The sequence below is a fragment of the Notothenia coriiceps genome, unplaced genomic scaffold (assembly GCF_000735185.1).
Source record: "Notothenia coriiceps isolate Sejong01 unplaced genomic scaffold, NC01 NC01_scaffold00023216, whole genome shotgun sequence".
Taxonomy (NCBI): domain Eukaryota; kingdom Metazoa; phylum Chordata; class Actinopteri; order Perciformes; family Nototheniidae; genus Notothenia; species Notothenia coriiceps.
Genome location: NW_011355917.1, coordinates 32,462 through 48,374, shown reverse-complemented (window position 1 = coordinate 48,374; position 15,913 = coordinate 32,462). Strand labels below are relative to the sequence as shown.

The following is a 15,913-nucleotide window of genomic DNA, read 5'->3' as shown; positions in this document are numbered from 1 at the left end:
ATTTTAAAAAAGTATTTAAAAATAAAAAAAATAATCCCGATCCCCGATTTTTTTCTCCCGATTCCGATCTTTTAAAAATCACGTGATCGGCTCCAATCCCTGATCCCGTGATCGGATCGGGACATCTCTATATATATATCATACCTTGTTAAATCAACAGGTATATTGTCTACTTTCTTGTTTATTTCTAGTCTTTGAATTGTTATTGTACAAATGCCTTGTCTTTTTATGCTGCTGCAACACAAACAATTTCCCATATTGGGATCAATAAAGTACCATCTTATCTTATGTCTGGTGTTTCAACTTAGGTTTGAAATGATATTTTGTCCACAAAGCATATTCATAACATGAACTTACCACCATGTCTTCCTCCTCTTCTTCTTCTTCCTCCTCCTCAGCAGGGGCATCTTCCTCCTCAGCAGGGGCATCTTCCTCCTGCTCATTGACAATATAATGGATATTTATTTAGTTTTGCATGAAAAATATTATTTTTTAAAAAGGAACATGAACTTAAAGCATTGAAGCTTCAGCTCAAATAATAATAATGCAGGTATAATTAAAATCAACGTATATAACCAACAAACCAATATAAAATGCCGGTGTTACACCCAGAGGTAACCTGTGACCAATCACAGTAAAATGAGACATCAAGACACCTTGACAAACGTTAATTAATGTGTTAATATTTAAGCTCCGAGTCATATCTTCAGAGAAACCGACACTCAGCTCGTTACAGCGCAGATAACGTTAGTGTTGCTGTTAGGTAACATTGACCAACAAATAGCCCTACAAAAAAAGCGTTTTTTAGAAACGTATAGTTATTTTTCAGTACCTCCTCGTCGGGGTCATCGTACTGGACCATCTTCTTCTCGAAACCCATGATTACTCCTCTAAAATGTACAAAGTATCCCCACAGAGGACAGAATTCAGAACTCGTCTGCGGCACTTTTCGTTAAGGACGTAAGGTCGGTCACAAGCAGGAAACAACGAGCTGACAACCGGAAAGCGTTTACGATTGGTGTAAAGTGATAACTGAGGGGGCTTTGGTCCAATCATTGAATTGCATTTTATGTAAGCCCCGCCTATACAGGCAGTCAAGGCAAGTGGAACCTTTGTTTTGGCTGACGGAGCGGAGACGGACCAAAAAGATAGCAGCACGGCAAGATGGCGCTGCTCATGGAGACCAGACTGCTGCTGAGAAAAGTTAAAGATTTAAGATGTCTAACGCAAAAACGTCACCGAGTGAAGGAAAAATGGGTATGTAGTGGATGCAGATATAGATATAGCCGATCATGGTCGTTATCTGTAAAACTGTTTCTCCCTTTGAGGTGTTAAATGAACTTCATGTCCTAAGCCATCCAGAATATATGCTATAGCAATATAGAGTAAACGTTTAAAATGGATAGATTACATTTCCACTTGCATTACTATGGTGAACTTAATCAATGAGAACTTGATTGAAGTTAAACAAACTGTGTTAAGATACATGACATTTTCAATTTTCTTCTCTAGCTAAATATGCATCATTCAGTATTGTTTTCCCATAGTTTACTTATTATGTGTATAATTGTATTACATTTCCATTACATCACAATACATTTTCATATTTCAAAGAATATATAACTTTGCACCAACATGACCTTTAAAACCCTGCATTAAGCCAATTTGTTTAACTTAACTAATTAAACTAACACATAAACAGATACGAACATCAAAGCATGTAACCTGTGTTTTTGCCCTCCCTCCTTTCCGACAGGCTGCCACACGGATCAAGCACCCTGCCACCGGTCTGGCCCTGCAGAACTTCGATTCCACCTACAGCGTCCAGCTGGGGCCGCTGTGGCCGTCTGTCCGAGCCGCCCTGCTGTCAGAGAGGAAATACGGTGCCTTGCTCAATAACTACGGCCATGATGATGTTCAGGCAGAGCTCCAAGCCAAGGGATGCAAGGATTTCCCCAGTGACATAGAAACAGAAGGTGGGTGTGCATTTCTCCTCTTCCTACGATGCCATATCAAGCATGGCACGCAGAATTAAAAACAAAACAAAATAAATCATGCCATTTGTTAGGGCTGCACATATATTTAGTTTTTTTTTAAATCGACTTGGATATTGACATTTCCTTTTTCACGTTTTTTCTATGCCTTTTTTCTTTTGGGTCAATTTGTTCATGGAAAATTGATGTTTGAAAAGCTTTCCTTTTTAGATTTATTTTATTCAAAGGGTGTACTGAAATCAGATGAAAGTGGAGGTTAGAATTTAAAATACACAATATAACACGTTGTAATTAACACCAGAGGCCTGAACAGGATAAAAAAAAAAAAGAAGAAACACAAAGTAAGAGTTAATCAAATCCATTAGCATAATAAAATAGCAGCAGCTCAAGAGTTATGTTACATATCAAATACATATTAGTTCATATCGTTATATACTAGAATTATGACATAAACCAGAACGTTTGTTATTTACCTATTTTCCTTGAACATTGTGTATGAGAGAAATGGCACATTTTAAAGGAAAGAAAATGGGGAAATAAATATAAAAAAGCCAATTGCAAGTATGTCTTCTTTTAAAGTCATATTAAACTCAATCTTTTTCTATGTTGTTTAAAAAGCACAATTTGAAAATGATCCATTCTACTTCCTTCATTGGTTCTACAGCCCAGCCATACTTGGAGCAAGAACCAGAAGTGGCCGGTGAGGAGGAGTCCACTCATGTTTCTGTGAATAAATCTGACCTTGATGCTCGGCAGCTTCCTGCTCTGCAGCTCAGCCCCAACATCAAGTGCTTGGTGTTTCCAAGAGGGGACATCACACGATTCAAGCCTGCTAGGTAAGCTTATCTGTTAGTTATGGTCAATTCTTAAGGCCTTTTTAAAGCTCTGTATTTTATAATTCAATAATATATATATTTTAAAATGGTGCAACAGTCAACAGGACAGTTTATATCATGTCAAATGTCTTACTCAAAGTGTATTCTGATTCCTTCTTGTCCTTTTTGTCCTCTAAAGACCAGACATGTTTGGGTGTTTGGGTTACTACCTGATGGACGCAGCCTCTGTGCTGCCTTGTCTCGCACTGAACGTCCAGGAAGGTCACAATGTGCTTGACCTCTGTGCTGCTCCAGGAGGAAAGACCCTGGCTTTACTTCAGACCAAGTCTATAGGTAAGAGGGCTTCTCCCATCCTTCTGTTTTCCTCACACAGTGCTTCTGTCAGCTGTAATTAACCCTCCATCGGCTGCATTCAAAGGTTTTTTCGGCGTAAATGACGCCTCCGTTTCTCGGACAACGAGACTGAGAAAAGTCTTGGGAAGCTACGTTCCCAAGCCGCTTTTGTCAGACGAGAAACTACGCATCACCACCTTTGATGGGACCAAGTGGGGGGAGATCGAAAAGAACACTTTTGACAGAGTAAGTCTCTGACATGTCATCATTACATTAATGCACACAATGTAAACAATATCATGTTTTTCATTACTGCAAACATTTTATTCCAATTTTATTTATATGTTTTCAACCATATCCAATGCAAATGTTGCTATATTTTTTAATGTTATTATAGTTTTCTCAATATCCTTTTCTATCTGTGTTTTTTTTATGTTTATGTATGCGCCATAACACCAAGTAAAAATTCCTCATATGTGTTAACCTACTTGGTGATAAACCGGATTCTGTTTCTGGTCATGTTGAGATGTGTTTATCCTAACACCACCACTTATTCCACCTCTTCCTTTTGTCTTCCAGGTCCTTGTTGATGTCCCTTGCACCACAGACAGACATTCACTCATGGAGGACGACAACAATATATTCAGTAAGAACCGGACGGGGGAGAGACGCAGGCTGCCGCAGCTACAGCTGGATCTGCTGCTGTAAGTTTCGGTGAACCTTTACATTGTGGTTATTATCTTTGAATGTGGTTACATTTTGTCACATAAATATAAAGTGAAGCCACAAGAGGACAAGATTATTTGTATTGAATTCTCCCTCTCTCCAACGTGCAGGGCGGGGATTGAAGCAGCTTGTCCAGGAGGGGAGATCCTCTACTCCACCTGCACACTTTCTCAAATCCAGAACCTGAGTGTGGTGGAGCAGGCCATCCACACGGCTCGAGAAGACCACGGCATCCAGCTCCAGGTCAGACACACACTCTACAGGGGTTATTAAAGGTCCATCTTATCTTATCTATTTTACACCAGTTCATTAATGGTAACATTTGTTTTCGGACACATTTCATTTCCGTCGGGTGAGACCAATTCTCACAATTTAGTTCCAGTGTTATCTTTTAAAAATCGATCTTTTAAAATGTTTATTATAAATGTGTAGCTGAGGTGCTTGAATGCGTCAAATGGAAGAGCAAAACGTTTTTGATTACGCAACTTGAAAGAAGTCTTATGAGCCACCACTCTTTATTACTGAACAAATATCTATTTCAAGGTTCAAGGGTTTTATTGTCCTATGCACAGTAGCTACAGTGTAGTTATGGCAATGCAAATCTTAAGTACCTAGCACCTCCAACAAAGCAACATATTATATATAGGACAAAATAAAAAGCAAACATTGAAATAAACATGGCAGCCGTCCACGGCGTCATCTTTTCTTCTCAAATATTCTCAACCAAGCCTTTTGTAACTGTAACCATCAAAAGTGAACACTTCACCTCTGCTCTGCTCTGCTCTGTGCCGAAGCTAAGCTAAGGCACGAGAGTAGAACAGTGTGCTGCTGCAGAATGAATACTAATACTTACCTTTATCTGCAGCTGTGCACACATTCTGGGTTATACCACAAACAAATAAAAAGCTGCGCAGCGTTCAAATGTTGATTGACGTTATGAATGAGTTCAATCTACTCCGCGCAGCCTGTCTGAAACTAAGCAGGTCCAATGACATTCTCCAGCTGAGAGGAAACATGTCGCTGTCATTTTTTATATAAGTAAACCGGGGCATTTAAATGTCGCTGATCGGTAACAACCTGTTTTAACCAAAACCCTGATGCACACTTTGTAAGCGTCAACCAGAAACAGTTTAACAGAGATTCAATGATACAACCCAACAAAATATGAAGATTTTTGACAACTAGGAATAAAATGACATCAAATAATTTGAACTTTTTTAATTTCCTTATTCAGGTTGTTGATCTGCGACCCCTCACACACATGTTTAGGAAAACCTTTGACTTTGCCCCCGACCTCCCCCTGGGTGAGATGGTGGTCCCGCATTTAGCTGCTAACTTTGGCCCGATCTACATGTGCAAGCTGAGGAGGCTCACATAGACTCTGGACTGATGAGTTGCTTTGCACCAAATCGTTGTGGACATTTGAATGATTTGTTGATGCTTTATGGACTAAGCAGAGGATCCCCCTGTGGACTGTGGAAGCACTGGACTACGCTTGGTCAAATGTGATGGGACACACAAAGAATCTGGGTGAAGGACCTCGACTGAGAGATTATTATTGTGGACGGCATGGAACTGCAGAATGTTATGGAGACTTTTGGACTCAACCTACAGGAACACCAGTTACATTCATACATTTTGTTTGCTTTGAACATTCTTTTTATTTATTTTGAAGAACAAGAAATTAACCACACTTGGTTACCCAGTAGTAACAATTATGCCAGACTGCTTTTATTCCCCAAAATATTTCTAAAATGTTCTTACTTAAAGGTGAGTTTTCCGACCGAAACGGTAATGTATAAAATATAGGTAACAATATCAGAGACTTCCACTATTGAGGATAATGAGATTCATCTGCAACATTATAAGAAATTGAACATGTCTTTGCATACATGCATGAAAATGTACTCTAGTTGTTTCAATGTCACTAAACCTATTATCTTTACATCATGTCCTCTAGAATAAATGCATTTTTTCAATTCTCTGTTTTCTTATTTGAACTCAGCTTTGCAATGTCTTTTCATATTGTAATTATATTGTGTTCCTGTAGATGGCAACAACAGCTAAGATGAAAGTGTCCTGTATACGTTGTGTCCACTAGAGGACACTGAAGAAGTGTTTGTAAGCTCCACTGTGTATGCCCTTAGAGATCACATTACTAAAACACACGTTTCCATCAGAATTACCTGCTCTCTTTAACTCTGCAATGAGAACGGGTTTGGGCTTGTTCTCTGGTTATTCATCAGGTTTGATGGCTTTGCCTAATAACGCGTTGTGTGGAAGCAGGGTGTGTAATGGACAGGCAGGTAATGACTTATTTGACTATTTGGCTTCTCACATCTGAATCTGTGCAACTTTCATTATTATATCTGGATTGAGTCTGTTTTGCATTGACATCACTCAGAGGGGAAGTGTTTGCTCTGCCTAATGTGAGCGGAGAGCTGCCTCTTTTTCCATCACACCGCCGATGACCCTTTATGTTGTCCTGGCCGGGCAATGTAGCGTGAAAAAGGTGTGTGTGTGTGTGTCTAACGAGTCCACCATCCACATCCCACTGTCATTAAGCTGCTCCAAGTGCAGGAGCCGACTCCCATCCCCGTGCAGGGTCGGACGGCAGCCATGCGGCTCCCAGATGAACATTAAAGAGGCAGCAGAGAGCTAAAATGGGACGTTTTGCCCCTCCGCTTTTTTGATTCCACAGATGAGTGCAGATAATTTTCTGTGCGATTGTGAGTGATTACTGTATTACTGCTGTAAAAGGGGGATGTATCTGGGAATGCAGAGGGAATTAATGACACATAAAAACTATTTTTGTATTGACTGCTTTCGTCTCCAGGGCCTCGGATGCCTCCCCGTACATCTTGTGATTACCTAAACGTATTGTAAATATGTGTTTCCTATGGGCTCTTACATAAATTTACATGTTTTAACACTCGGGAGATGGCAGGCGGTTAGAGATGAGTTACTCTCCATTCTGCCTGTCTATAGAATCCACTGGCTGTCTGCTTTATTATTGAATTAGCCAATGAACCGCTGTGCGTTTGTGTCCCTGTGTGTAAGCCTGTGTTAGGCAGACATCTGCTGTGTATTAGAAAGATGAATATTATGGATTTATCTTCCAGGCTTCTGTTGCGTCAAATACAATTTCAAATGTTGCATTATTGTTAATAAACACACTAATGGTGTCATGTTTTCACCTAGTACCTCACAAGCTGCTGAATGTATGATCGTGTACCATTAGTGATGACCTCTATCTATTGAAACTGGAACACTAAAGTTTGTTGGTAAATGATGGCAAAAGGGAAAAGCACTGATAATGGTGGAAGAAAATAAAGTACATTTACTCATACTGAACTTAAGTACACATTTTAGGTACTTCTACTTTACCAGTCTTTTAAATGTATGCTACTTAATAATTCTACTTTACTACATGTTAGGAGCCAATATTACATTTTATAATGTACTAAATAATTTGGCAGCTCTAGTTACTAGCTACTTTATTCAGATTATGAGCTAAATCAACTAATAGATATCCAGGAGCAATTCTAATTAGCTTCAAAGTTACCAATTGTAATAAATGAATGCGTCAATGCTCATTATTTTATATATTTGATTCGGAAATGGACAAGAATGCATACTTCTCTTTTGTTACTGTAAGTATACTTTAATGGTGATATTTGTTCTACTGTTACTTAGGATTTTGAATACAGGACTTTAACTTGTAACAGAGTATTTTTACATATTACTACTTTTACTTAAGTACAAGATCAGACCTCTAAACATTAACAAGTGTTCAGATCTCAAAATATGAACTTTATCTAAATCTTCACCTGCTCTGAAATGAAGGATTCAGTTTTGTGTCTTCAGCCAATTCGGAGGTGAAGATTTAGGTGTCTTCATGTTTAGTAAAGAAACACACAGGAACCCAGTTGTTGTGTATTTAAAGCAAATGCTGCTGTTCCCGCAGCCCAGAGGTGAAGCTCAGACGTGTCCCAGTTGGTGGTGGGAGAGGGGTTTTCTCCAATGGGGGTCTTTGTTGCAGAGGCAGTATGTAGACTGAGCCCAGCAGGATGCTCTCTGCCACAGGGCGGATAGAAAATGATACGGAGTGTGGGATTTTATTTTCATATGTACACATTTTTGACATTTATTTCTAGATTTCTACTTACTTTTACAGGCATCCAGGTGTCAATTGAAATGAGGGAAAGTATTATTTGTATCATGTTCCAGTAAAACGTGTGTTACAGTAAGGACAGACTGATGAGATGCAGTTGACATGCATAGGTTTACCTCTTCCCTTTCCTACTTCATTCTCTTCAGTTTTCTTTTCATTTTCCTCCACGCTGGTGAAGCTCACATAGAGATTTGAAGACTCACTGGATCACAAACTGTTTAGAGGCTCATTTAAATTACGACACAATTGCCCTTTTGCACAATTTTCATCTATAATTTTGGATGTGTGATAATATTTAATATGTCAAATGTCATTCTTCTGGTATCTTCTTGTATCAAAATATATATTGGTATGGAGCTATATTATTGAACCTACCTTCAGTGTTAGTTTTCTGGTGGCACAGGCCTGTGAAGATACAGTACTTTCATAATAAAGCCTGCTTAAATGTAACATTTAAGAACATGGGATATTTACCGTCTTTTCTGTCGCTCATAGCTAAAACGTTTCCCTTTATACTATTTCAAAACTTGTGTCAACCACGCCTTGTACACAAGCCATGCACTTGATATGTTATCTAAGCATCTTCCGAATGCCTCAGTCCTCCATGAAGTGGCTGAGAGTTTAGTGAGGCCCCCATTGGAAATTCAACCGTAGGTTTAGGCTGCAGCCAGATTAAGAAGAGAGAGAATGGGGGTTTTCTTCTCTCTAAGAAGATTAACCGGGGAGGGGTGAGATGGCAGTCAGTGTTTAAGAAAAAAAAGGACACGAAGAAATTGGAAGATGAAGTGGAACTAAAGGAGGGTGGCCCAGGACACACAGTTCAGCCACCTGTTGTCTTTCTCTATCTATTGCACTAGATTTTACACTTATGGTAAAAGTCTTGAGTCTTAAAGGTAAAAAAGTCCAGGGATTTGAGTTGCAGTTTCCCCTTAAGCATCACGTATGAGTTCAATCTCTTTTCTTTGCATGTGTATGTGCAGCTGTGAGCCTGATTGTACTCTCCCTTAAGTTCCTGCTGGTAGTTTCCAGGAGGGCTTTGATGTGTATCTGGGCAATGCACTATTAGAGGGATTTCCCTGGGCCTGACAGCTCAGAGAATATGTGGCGAAATGGCAATGCCAGTGAGCTAAAAGAATGCTGGAAACAGGATTAGGATCATATTCTGGCAGACCCTGTCACCTCCTCAATGGGCCGAGGTTTCTAACGCTGGCACTTTTCATTCTCGCCATGCTTAAAACCTTTAAGAGAACCATGGAGAGGAGGGAGGGGGGAAAAAGCACTGATTGAATGGTACACTGTGATTTTTGTGTGGGGGGCTTGCTCCGGGGGGCTGTGTGTGTGTGTGTGTGTGTGTGTGTGTGTGTGTGTGTGTGTGTGTGTGTGTGTGTGTGTGTGTGTGTGTGAGAGCAGGGTTGGGGTGGGGGTCTGTGCGTTTTGACAAACCATGCTGTTAAAGATATAATAGCAGCATAATCACTGCCCCAGGCCGTCATTCTTCAGGATAATGGCCTGCTTATTCATTGGGGATAGCTTATGTCTCTGTGCGCTTTCTCTTTTTTTTTCAGATTACGTTGTTCCTGTTCTGTCTCTTTTACTCCATACTCTTTGTCTCCATAATAATTCTCATGCATTTTATTTTTATTTAATTTTTGTATTGTTCTTAATTTAATCTAATGTCTTTTCATTATCTTGATTTCTTTTCTTTACCTTTTCCCTCTCACCATCACCTTTTTCCCATACTTTGTTTTGCCTGAAATATATAATATAACCCACATTATATTTAACTTGCTTACATCTGTTTTACTTTTGCCACATAAGGATTTTTTAAACAAACGTTGTTGCTTCAGAGTTGTTTAGGTGCACTCGATCAATTCGTTTTGAAGCTTGTGCAGTTGAAAGGCAAATTAACATATTTGTACTTTTGCTTATTTAATAAATGTTTTGGGCATTTTAATTGTAAATTTTAATAGCAACCCACCTTTGTCAGTGTTCGGCCATTACTAGCCTTCTACTACTTAAATATGCAACACAGATTCATTGTAAAGGTCTTCAAGCAATGTTTTTATTTGCGATTATTTTACAACAACACTAATTCAAGTCTACATCTTCAGGGAGGGGCAAAGGAAACAACACTGCTGATGGTCTGCTCCATCTCTCTCCTCCACCATTATAAATGTATCTACCACTGGACCAAGTAGTTTGACAGAGACAGTGGGGGGGGACAGCATTAGAATAATAGCAACAACAGAACTCAAAGAGTCAAGACAGCAGTACACAAAGGACTCGGGTCAATTCACTGAAATCTGTTCACTTTTGTCTGGATTGCAGCATACATGAGGGGACAGTTTTGCAGCGATCCATATTAGTTAATTTGCTTCTTTCTAGCCAATTCAAGTGTAGAAAGAAATCACATTTAAAATATTAATGCAACCCAGGATCGTTACACAGACAACCAATAGAGGTGGGGTAAGAGGGGGCTGCCGGTGAGCGAATACAATCTTACAATCTGACAGCAAAAGGAACTTTATCTGAGTCCGTTATCAATTGTACAACATAATATGAACTTTACAATTACCTTACCAGTAAACATTAATAGATAGACTTTTTTTGTATTTTACATATTCAAATAATGTGCATTTTTTCGTGTGAAGACATTACACATTAACAGAAAACATCGGAGACATGTGTGATTCTCCTCAAGTGCTTACAGACGGTGTTACTTTCAATGACAAGCGGCATGTTTTCCTCAATAATGCAAGAATAACTGCTAACTAAATATGGGACGGGACATTTATTCATTTGTCCATATTTGTTTTCCTTATCACTTTGTATTCAAAGTGATCAACTCATGTTTAAATGATGTCAATCATGTTGCCACAGAGCTTTTGAATATATAAAGGCAGTCTTAAATGGTATTCATGTTCATAATTGCATTTGCCCCAGCTCCCTGAGCCCAGGGCAAAATGTAATTAAAAGCTTTGAGAATTTACTCACTGAAATCATTTTCTCATTATCAAGCCAGCCTCTGTACAAAGTGGCATATTACTGGCCATTAAACTGGTAAATGAGTCTCTTTTAATTATGCTATTGAGGACAACACAGCTTGAAGTTTATTTTTATTTATGTGCTGTTATGTAGTACATGCTATGTACATAACCACGCTGCTTAATTGAAATGTCAATGGTCCTGTGAAAGAAAGGTTCTCCCTGCTGCATGAGCGATACCTTTTTCCTCCTGGCCAACGAGCCCAATTCCTTCAAAAGTGCCTCATTTATTCACATTGTTCTTGTAAACATTATTTGCATTGTCCTTTTTAAACCGAGTGCATCCATCATCAGCTGTGTACATCGATTTCAGTGATTCTTATTTAGATTTTTTTCAGATGTTAAGAAGGTCCAGCATTACAGTAGGTGTCTGATGGAAACATCATCATGTGAGTCATGAATAAGTTCACTGTCCTCTGAGTGGGACATTCATTTCATCCATCGCATCAATATTCAATATCTTGTGTCCTAGACCGTCAGATGATTTGGAAGCTAAGAGGAGTCAAACCAGCTGTTGATGTTGGGAGCTTTGTAGGTCCTGTGCATGTTGTCCTGTGCACAGTCTCACGTACACACAGTGGGATGGGGTGATGTGTGTGTATGTTGAGTGTGCCCTCCATACAATCTGATCCTCAGTTAGACATTGTGTCCAGTCCCAGCGAGGCGGCGTGCTGTTTGGCTCTCAAACGCAGGTTCTCGATGCTGGTGGTCTTGCTGTTGTGGCTGGCCAGGCCGCCCGCAGCCGGCGCCTGCATCAGGGGGCTGCCCCACACCTGCTGGGCGTGATGGGACAGGGACTGGTAGTAAGACTGGCAGGGCAGAGAGCCCAGCGGGGCGGGGGGCATGTTAACATTCATCCCCAGGTAGGGGAGTGAAGATGGGGCGGAGAGGTCGAAGGCAGGGTAGTGCACCATGTTGTTGGTGGCGGCCATGTGCTGACGGAACTGCTCCTGCAGACGGAACAGGCTGAGGGGGGAGGAAGAGTAAGAGTGGCTCTGAGGGAGGGGGCCAGCGCTGGACATGGCGCCGCTGGAGGAGGAGGGCGTCACGGACGGAGAGACGAAAGGAGAGTCTGGACAAAGACAAGAGGAGATTTGAATTATTCATTCAGCTGATGAATACAGTCTTGCCAAGAGTAGCATATTCAGCTTCCTGTCAGAGTAAAAATCAGGTGTCAGGTTCTTACCTGGTTTAGGGCTGAGTCTTTTGCAACCTGGAGATCTGTCCTCAGGAGTCGCTGCTCTCTCACACTTCATCTCCTCTCTCTGAGATTTACCCTCGTCCTCCTTATCTGTGGCATTGTCCTCTGTCGCAGACTCGCTGCCAGAGTGTTCTGCTGATGTGACATTCAGTTCGATGTCCAGGGGTTCGGGACAGACCCCAGCAACCTCTGTCTCCAGAGAAGAGGAGGAGGAGGAGGAGGGAGGAGGGAGTTGGGTGTCAGGAAGGACAGTTGTGGAGGGAGCTGCATCCTCCTTCTCGCTTCCTCCTTCTCCTGAGGCTTCCTTCTGCTTCTGAAGCTGCTCTTTCTGCAGGCTGCGCTGCTTCTTACGGAACTTGGCTCTGCGGTTTTTGAACCAAACCTGGTGGCAGAGGGGAGAAGAGGGCGAGTTAGAGGGAGAACAAGCTGAGGAGATGTCCAACTATGGACACAAACTGTAGTACCAGTCTGTATCAAATGATTGAGTGGTATATACAAAGCCCAGAAAATGTCAGCAACATAAAGTTTAAGATAAATTATCATAATCAAAATTACATCAGTTTTAACATTATTAATAGTTTAATTTACATTTACTTTAGTACTTTTTCGTATTCAGATGACAACCTATCTCTGTGCCCATTCAATGAAAAAAAATATGATTCAGTACTCTCTAAAATTATTTTCATTTTCCTGTTTTGGTAATAATGGACAGTTATAAATAAAAGACATATAGGCTACATATATATTGTGAATGTTCTCACTACTTCTTTAATTGCAAATAAAGTTGCCATTCAAAGATAATGCACACACAGTTGATAGTGTACAAACACAACAAAACACTTTTGAGGTGCCCATAATATACAACACCTGCATTAAAAATTACATAATTGATCAGATGGATAAATAATTCGAAGACAACATATAGCATTAAAAGCCCGTCTAACCTGCACGCGGGCCTCGGGCAGGTTGGTGCACATGGCCAGTCGCTCTCTCATCACCACATCCGGGTAGTGTGTCTTCTGGAAGGTCTTTTCCAGCGCCTCGAGCTGCTGTGCGGTGAAGGCCGTGCGGCTGCGGCGCTGTTTGCGGTGCTGAGAGCCGTAGCGAGCCTCCAGGATGATGTCTTGAAATGCGCAGCCGTTGGAAAGGAAAAACACACGGAAAGTTTATTTTAATGTTCGTCTAATAATTAAACAGCTCACTTGTATTTGCATTACTGTCAGCCAGTCTGATTATAATATGTCACAATTACATTTGTTCAACTAGCTTGAATAATTTGTCTGCAGAAAGGGCAACAATATGCATCCAAAATATGAGTTTGTGTGTGAGCGTGCACTCAATTACCAGCTAGTCTCTCTGCCAGTGTGAGCGCGTGCACGGATGGCCGGTAGTCGGGCGCGTGCTGTGCCTGCTGCGCGGCCTGCTGATGCAGGTTGTACATGGCGCTCAGCGAGTTCATGGCGTGCAGAGAGTAGCCGTTCACCCCGTAGTGCTGCATGCTGGGAGGTCGCTTTACCTGCGGACCGGAAGAGAGTGCTGTGAATTAAAGAGGAAGGAATGGAGTTCATTTAAGGACATTGTGAAAGTAAAGGCGCGTGGATGCTGGTGGGTGCAGTGCACTGAGCTAAAACTCACCGTTATGACCATGTGTTGTATAACCTATAAGTAGATTTACTGAAGTACCTACTTTACTTAAGTACAATTTTGGGCTGATTTGTATAGGCTATACTTCTGCTTCACAACAATTTAGAGGTTAACCGTTTACTTTGACTTCACTACATTTATTTAATATCTTTGGTTACTTTGCAATTGTTTGTAATTATGTGAAATATAAACAACACCTAAATAAGATTGTAGTTACACTTGGAGTAAATTCAAAAGCTACCCTATAAGTAATTTAAATTAGCTGCACCTTTACCAGCTTTGATAACACATTGATGCAACAATATTTAATCAAAAATATATGATATATTATTTTGAAATGGGCCAATCTGCATAATACTTTTACTTTTGGTAGCCTACTTTATATTCTGAATACTTTTGCACTTTTACTTAAATAACATTTTGCATTTTGAATGAAAGTATTCCTACGGTCTAATTTTACTTCAATATCTGAGTAGGCCTTATTCGACCTGGTAATGACAGAAAATAAGTCAAACGAGCTTTTTATTAGTATCCTTTACATGAGGTCCTCGCGCTTAAGGGCCAATATATTTTTGATGTGCGCAGTCAGACTAAAGTGTTATCCATTAACATCCAATTATCGCTGTGTTCAATCCATTAATTATACAAAAGACTTTTAATTGGGGTAATTATCACTCATTCCCATAATGAACCGTGACGAATGCCTTATTCATGAATTTATTTACGTCGTTTATGATCCCGGAGCAACCAAATCCCAAGTGAAAAAACGTTGCTTGACAGATCAAGGCGTTGATGAAATGTATAGGAAAAGGAAATAAGATTTGTTCCGGGTGTCGGTGTCCAAAACCTGCGACCAGACAGCAGGATTATTTTTGAATAGATGGTTACAGAAATGTTATTCTCAATAAGTGTTGTTTAAATGTGTGTATTACTTGTATTAATTTCCAGAAACGTTTACATTTATTTAAGTTTAGTTTGTGTTATTTTTAAAATAAAAATGTAAAATGTCTTTAAAGTCTCGCAATGAATATTTGCTATCCTCCACGACTGAGATGTTCATAGATGTATAGCCTTCAGGATACGATTAGATATGTATTAGTACGGAGGAGGGCATACTTGAGAGGCCCAAACAGTTATTATAACTGTTACTGTCCGTAGGGAAAATATATCAATCTTTCTCCATATGACAGACTATCCAGAATAATTGCTCTTAAAGTTATGGACAGATAGGCCTACTTTTCAGGTTATCATTTAGCTAATTTCGTTTTTATTTGATCTCTCTAATTCACAACGTGTTTTTCAAAATTGTGATGTAAATTTCAACAAAGTAAAGAAAAATCAGAAAGTGTTGTTAAAATTATAAAGAGTAATATTTGACATTGCAGAACCTTTTAAATTGACCAATGCTCTGAACAATTTCTTCCGGATATTAGTTTTGATTTAAAACTAAATTGTTGTTCATTTTAATTGACCTTATTTCTGGTTGACGTCTTTTGAATATCTATAGTTTTTGTAACAATCAAATGTCAGTTTTAAGGATTTGATTTCAGTATGAATTGTATTATTATTATTATTATTATTGATTTTATATGGCCAAATAAGCTATTATAAAAATGTGTTGTAAGTCAGAAAAGACTAGGTGGTCGTTTTTATAACAGGCACTTTTTCCTATCCACTTCGCAGCTTTTGAGTGTGTTTGCGTGTGTCTGTGCGTGTGCGTGTCTGTGCTGTGCGTGCGCGTGCGTGTGTGTGTGTGTGTGTGTGTGTGTGTGTGTGTGTGTGTGTGTGTGTGTATGTGTGTGTGATGCCCGCAGTGCCCATTCCCAGCCTATTAAGTGGCTGCGGCGGCTGATGAATGTGATCAGAGGGCGGTGGGGAATAGTTTAATTCGCCGGGACAGAAGGTGCTTCGCTAAACATTTACTTTACTCCCCCAAGTATTTGAGTTGAATGGGCCCCCCC

At 40.0% G+C, this 15,913-nt stretch overlaps 3 protein-coding genes across 5 annotated transcripts in view; 1 reads left to right on the top strand and 2 right to left on the bottom strand.

Annotated features, from left to right (window-relative positions):
* Positions 1 to 1,003, bottom strand: part of uqcrh (ubiquinol-cytochrome c reductase hinge protein) — a 2,551-nt gene extending 1,548 nt beyond the window's left edge. The window contains exons 1-2 of one of the 2 annotated variants that reach the window (XM_010781406.1): positions 833 to 1,003; positions 358 to 435 (exon numbers count right to left, since the gene is read on the bottom strand). In XM_010781406.1, the coding sequence (XP_010779708.1) occupies positions 358 to 435; positions 833 to 880 (126 nt within the window). In that variant the 5' untranslated portion in view covers positions 881 to 1,003. The remainder of the gene's footprint in view (positions 1 to 357; positions 436 to 832) is intronic. The other variant, XM_010781407.1, reaches the window with a different exon arrangement.
* A 135-nt stretch (positions 1,004 to 1,138) lies between these two features.
* Positions 1,139 to 5,868, top strand: nsun4 (NOP2/Sun RNA methyltransferase 4). The gene is made up of 8 exons (XM_010781404.1): positions 1,139 to 1,257; positions 1,757 to 1,976; positions 2,659 to 2,830; positions 3,009 to 3,163; positions 3,249 to 3,409; positions 3,743 to 3,867; positions 4,000 to 4,132; positions 5,124 to 5,868. Exons 1-8 carry the CDS (start codon positions 1,165 to 1,167, stop codon positions 5,265 to 5,267), a joined length of 1,203 nt encoding a protein of 400 aa, XP_010779706.1. The 5' UTR covers positions 1,139 to 1,164; the 3' UTR covers positions 5,268 to 5,868.
* A 4,247-nt stretch (positions 5,869 to 10,115) lies between these two features.
* Positions 10,116 to 15,913, bottom strand: part of LOC104954311 (diencephalon/mesencephalon homeobox protein 1-A-like) — a 7,733-nt gene continuing 1,935 nt past the window's right edge. The window contains exons 2-5 of one of the 2 annotated variants that reach the window (XM_010781402.1): positions 13,653 to 13,844; positions 13,253 to 13,431; positions 12,294 to 12,690; positions 10,116 to 12,179 (exon numbers count right to left, since the gene is read on the bottom strand). In XM_010781402.1, coding sequence (XP_010779704.1) covers positions 11,740 to 12,179; positions 12,294 to 12,690; positions 13,253 to 13,431; positions 13,653 to 13,844 — 1,208 coding nt within the window. In that variant the 3' untranslated portion in view covers positions 10,116 to 11,739. The remainder of the gene's footprint in view (positions 12,180 to 12,293; positions 12,691 to 13,252; positions 13,432 to 13,652; positions 13,845 to 15,913) is intronic. The other variant, XM_010781403.1, reaches the window with a different exon arrangement.

What these genes read in the sequence shown, in the direction of transcription:
- nsun4 (XM_010781404.1), top strand. Translation starts at nt 1,165, where the DNA reads ATGGCGCTGCTCATGGAGACCAGACTGCTGCTGAGAAAAGTTAAAGAT. An exon ending in ACACGATTCAAGCCTGCTAG is followed by an intron (nt 2,831 to 3,008) that starts GTAAGCTTATCT and finishes TGTCCTCTAAAG; the next exon opens with ACCAGACATGTTTGGGTGTT. An exon ending in CTACAGCTGGATCTGCTGCT is followed by an intron (nt 3,868 to 3,999) that starts GTAAGTTTCGGT and finishes TCCAACGTGCAG; the next exon opens with GGCGGGGATTGAAGCAGCTT.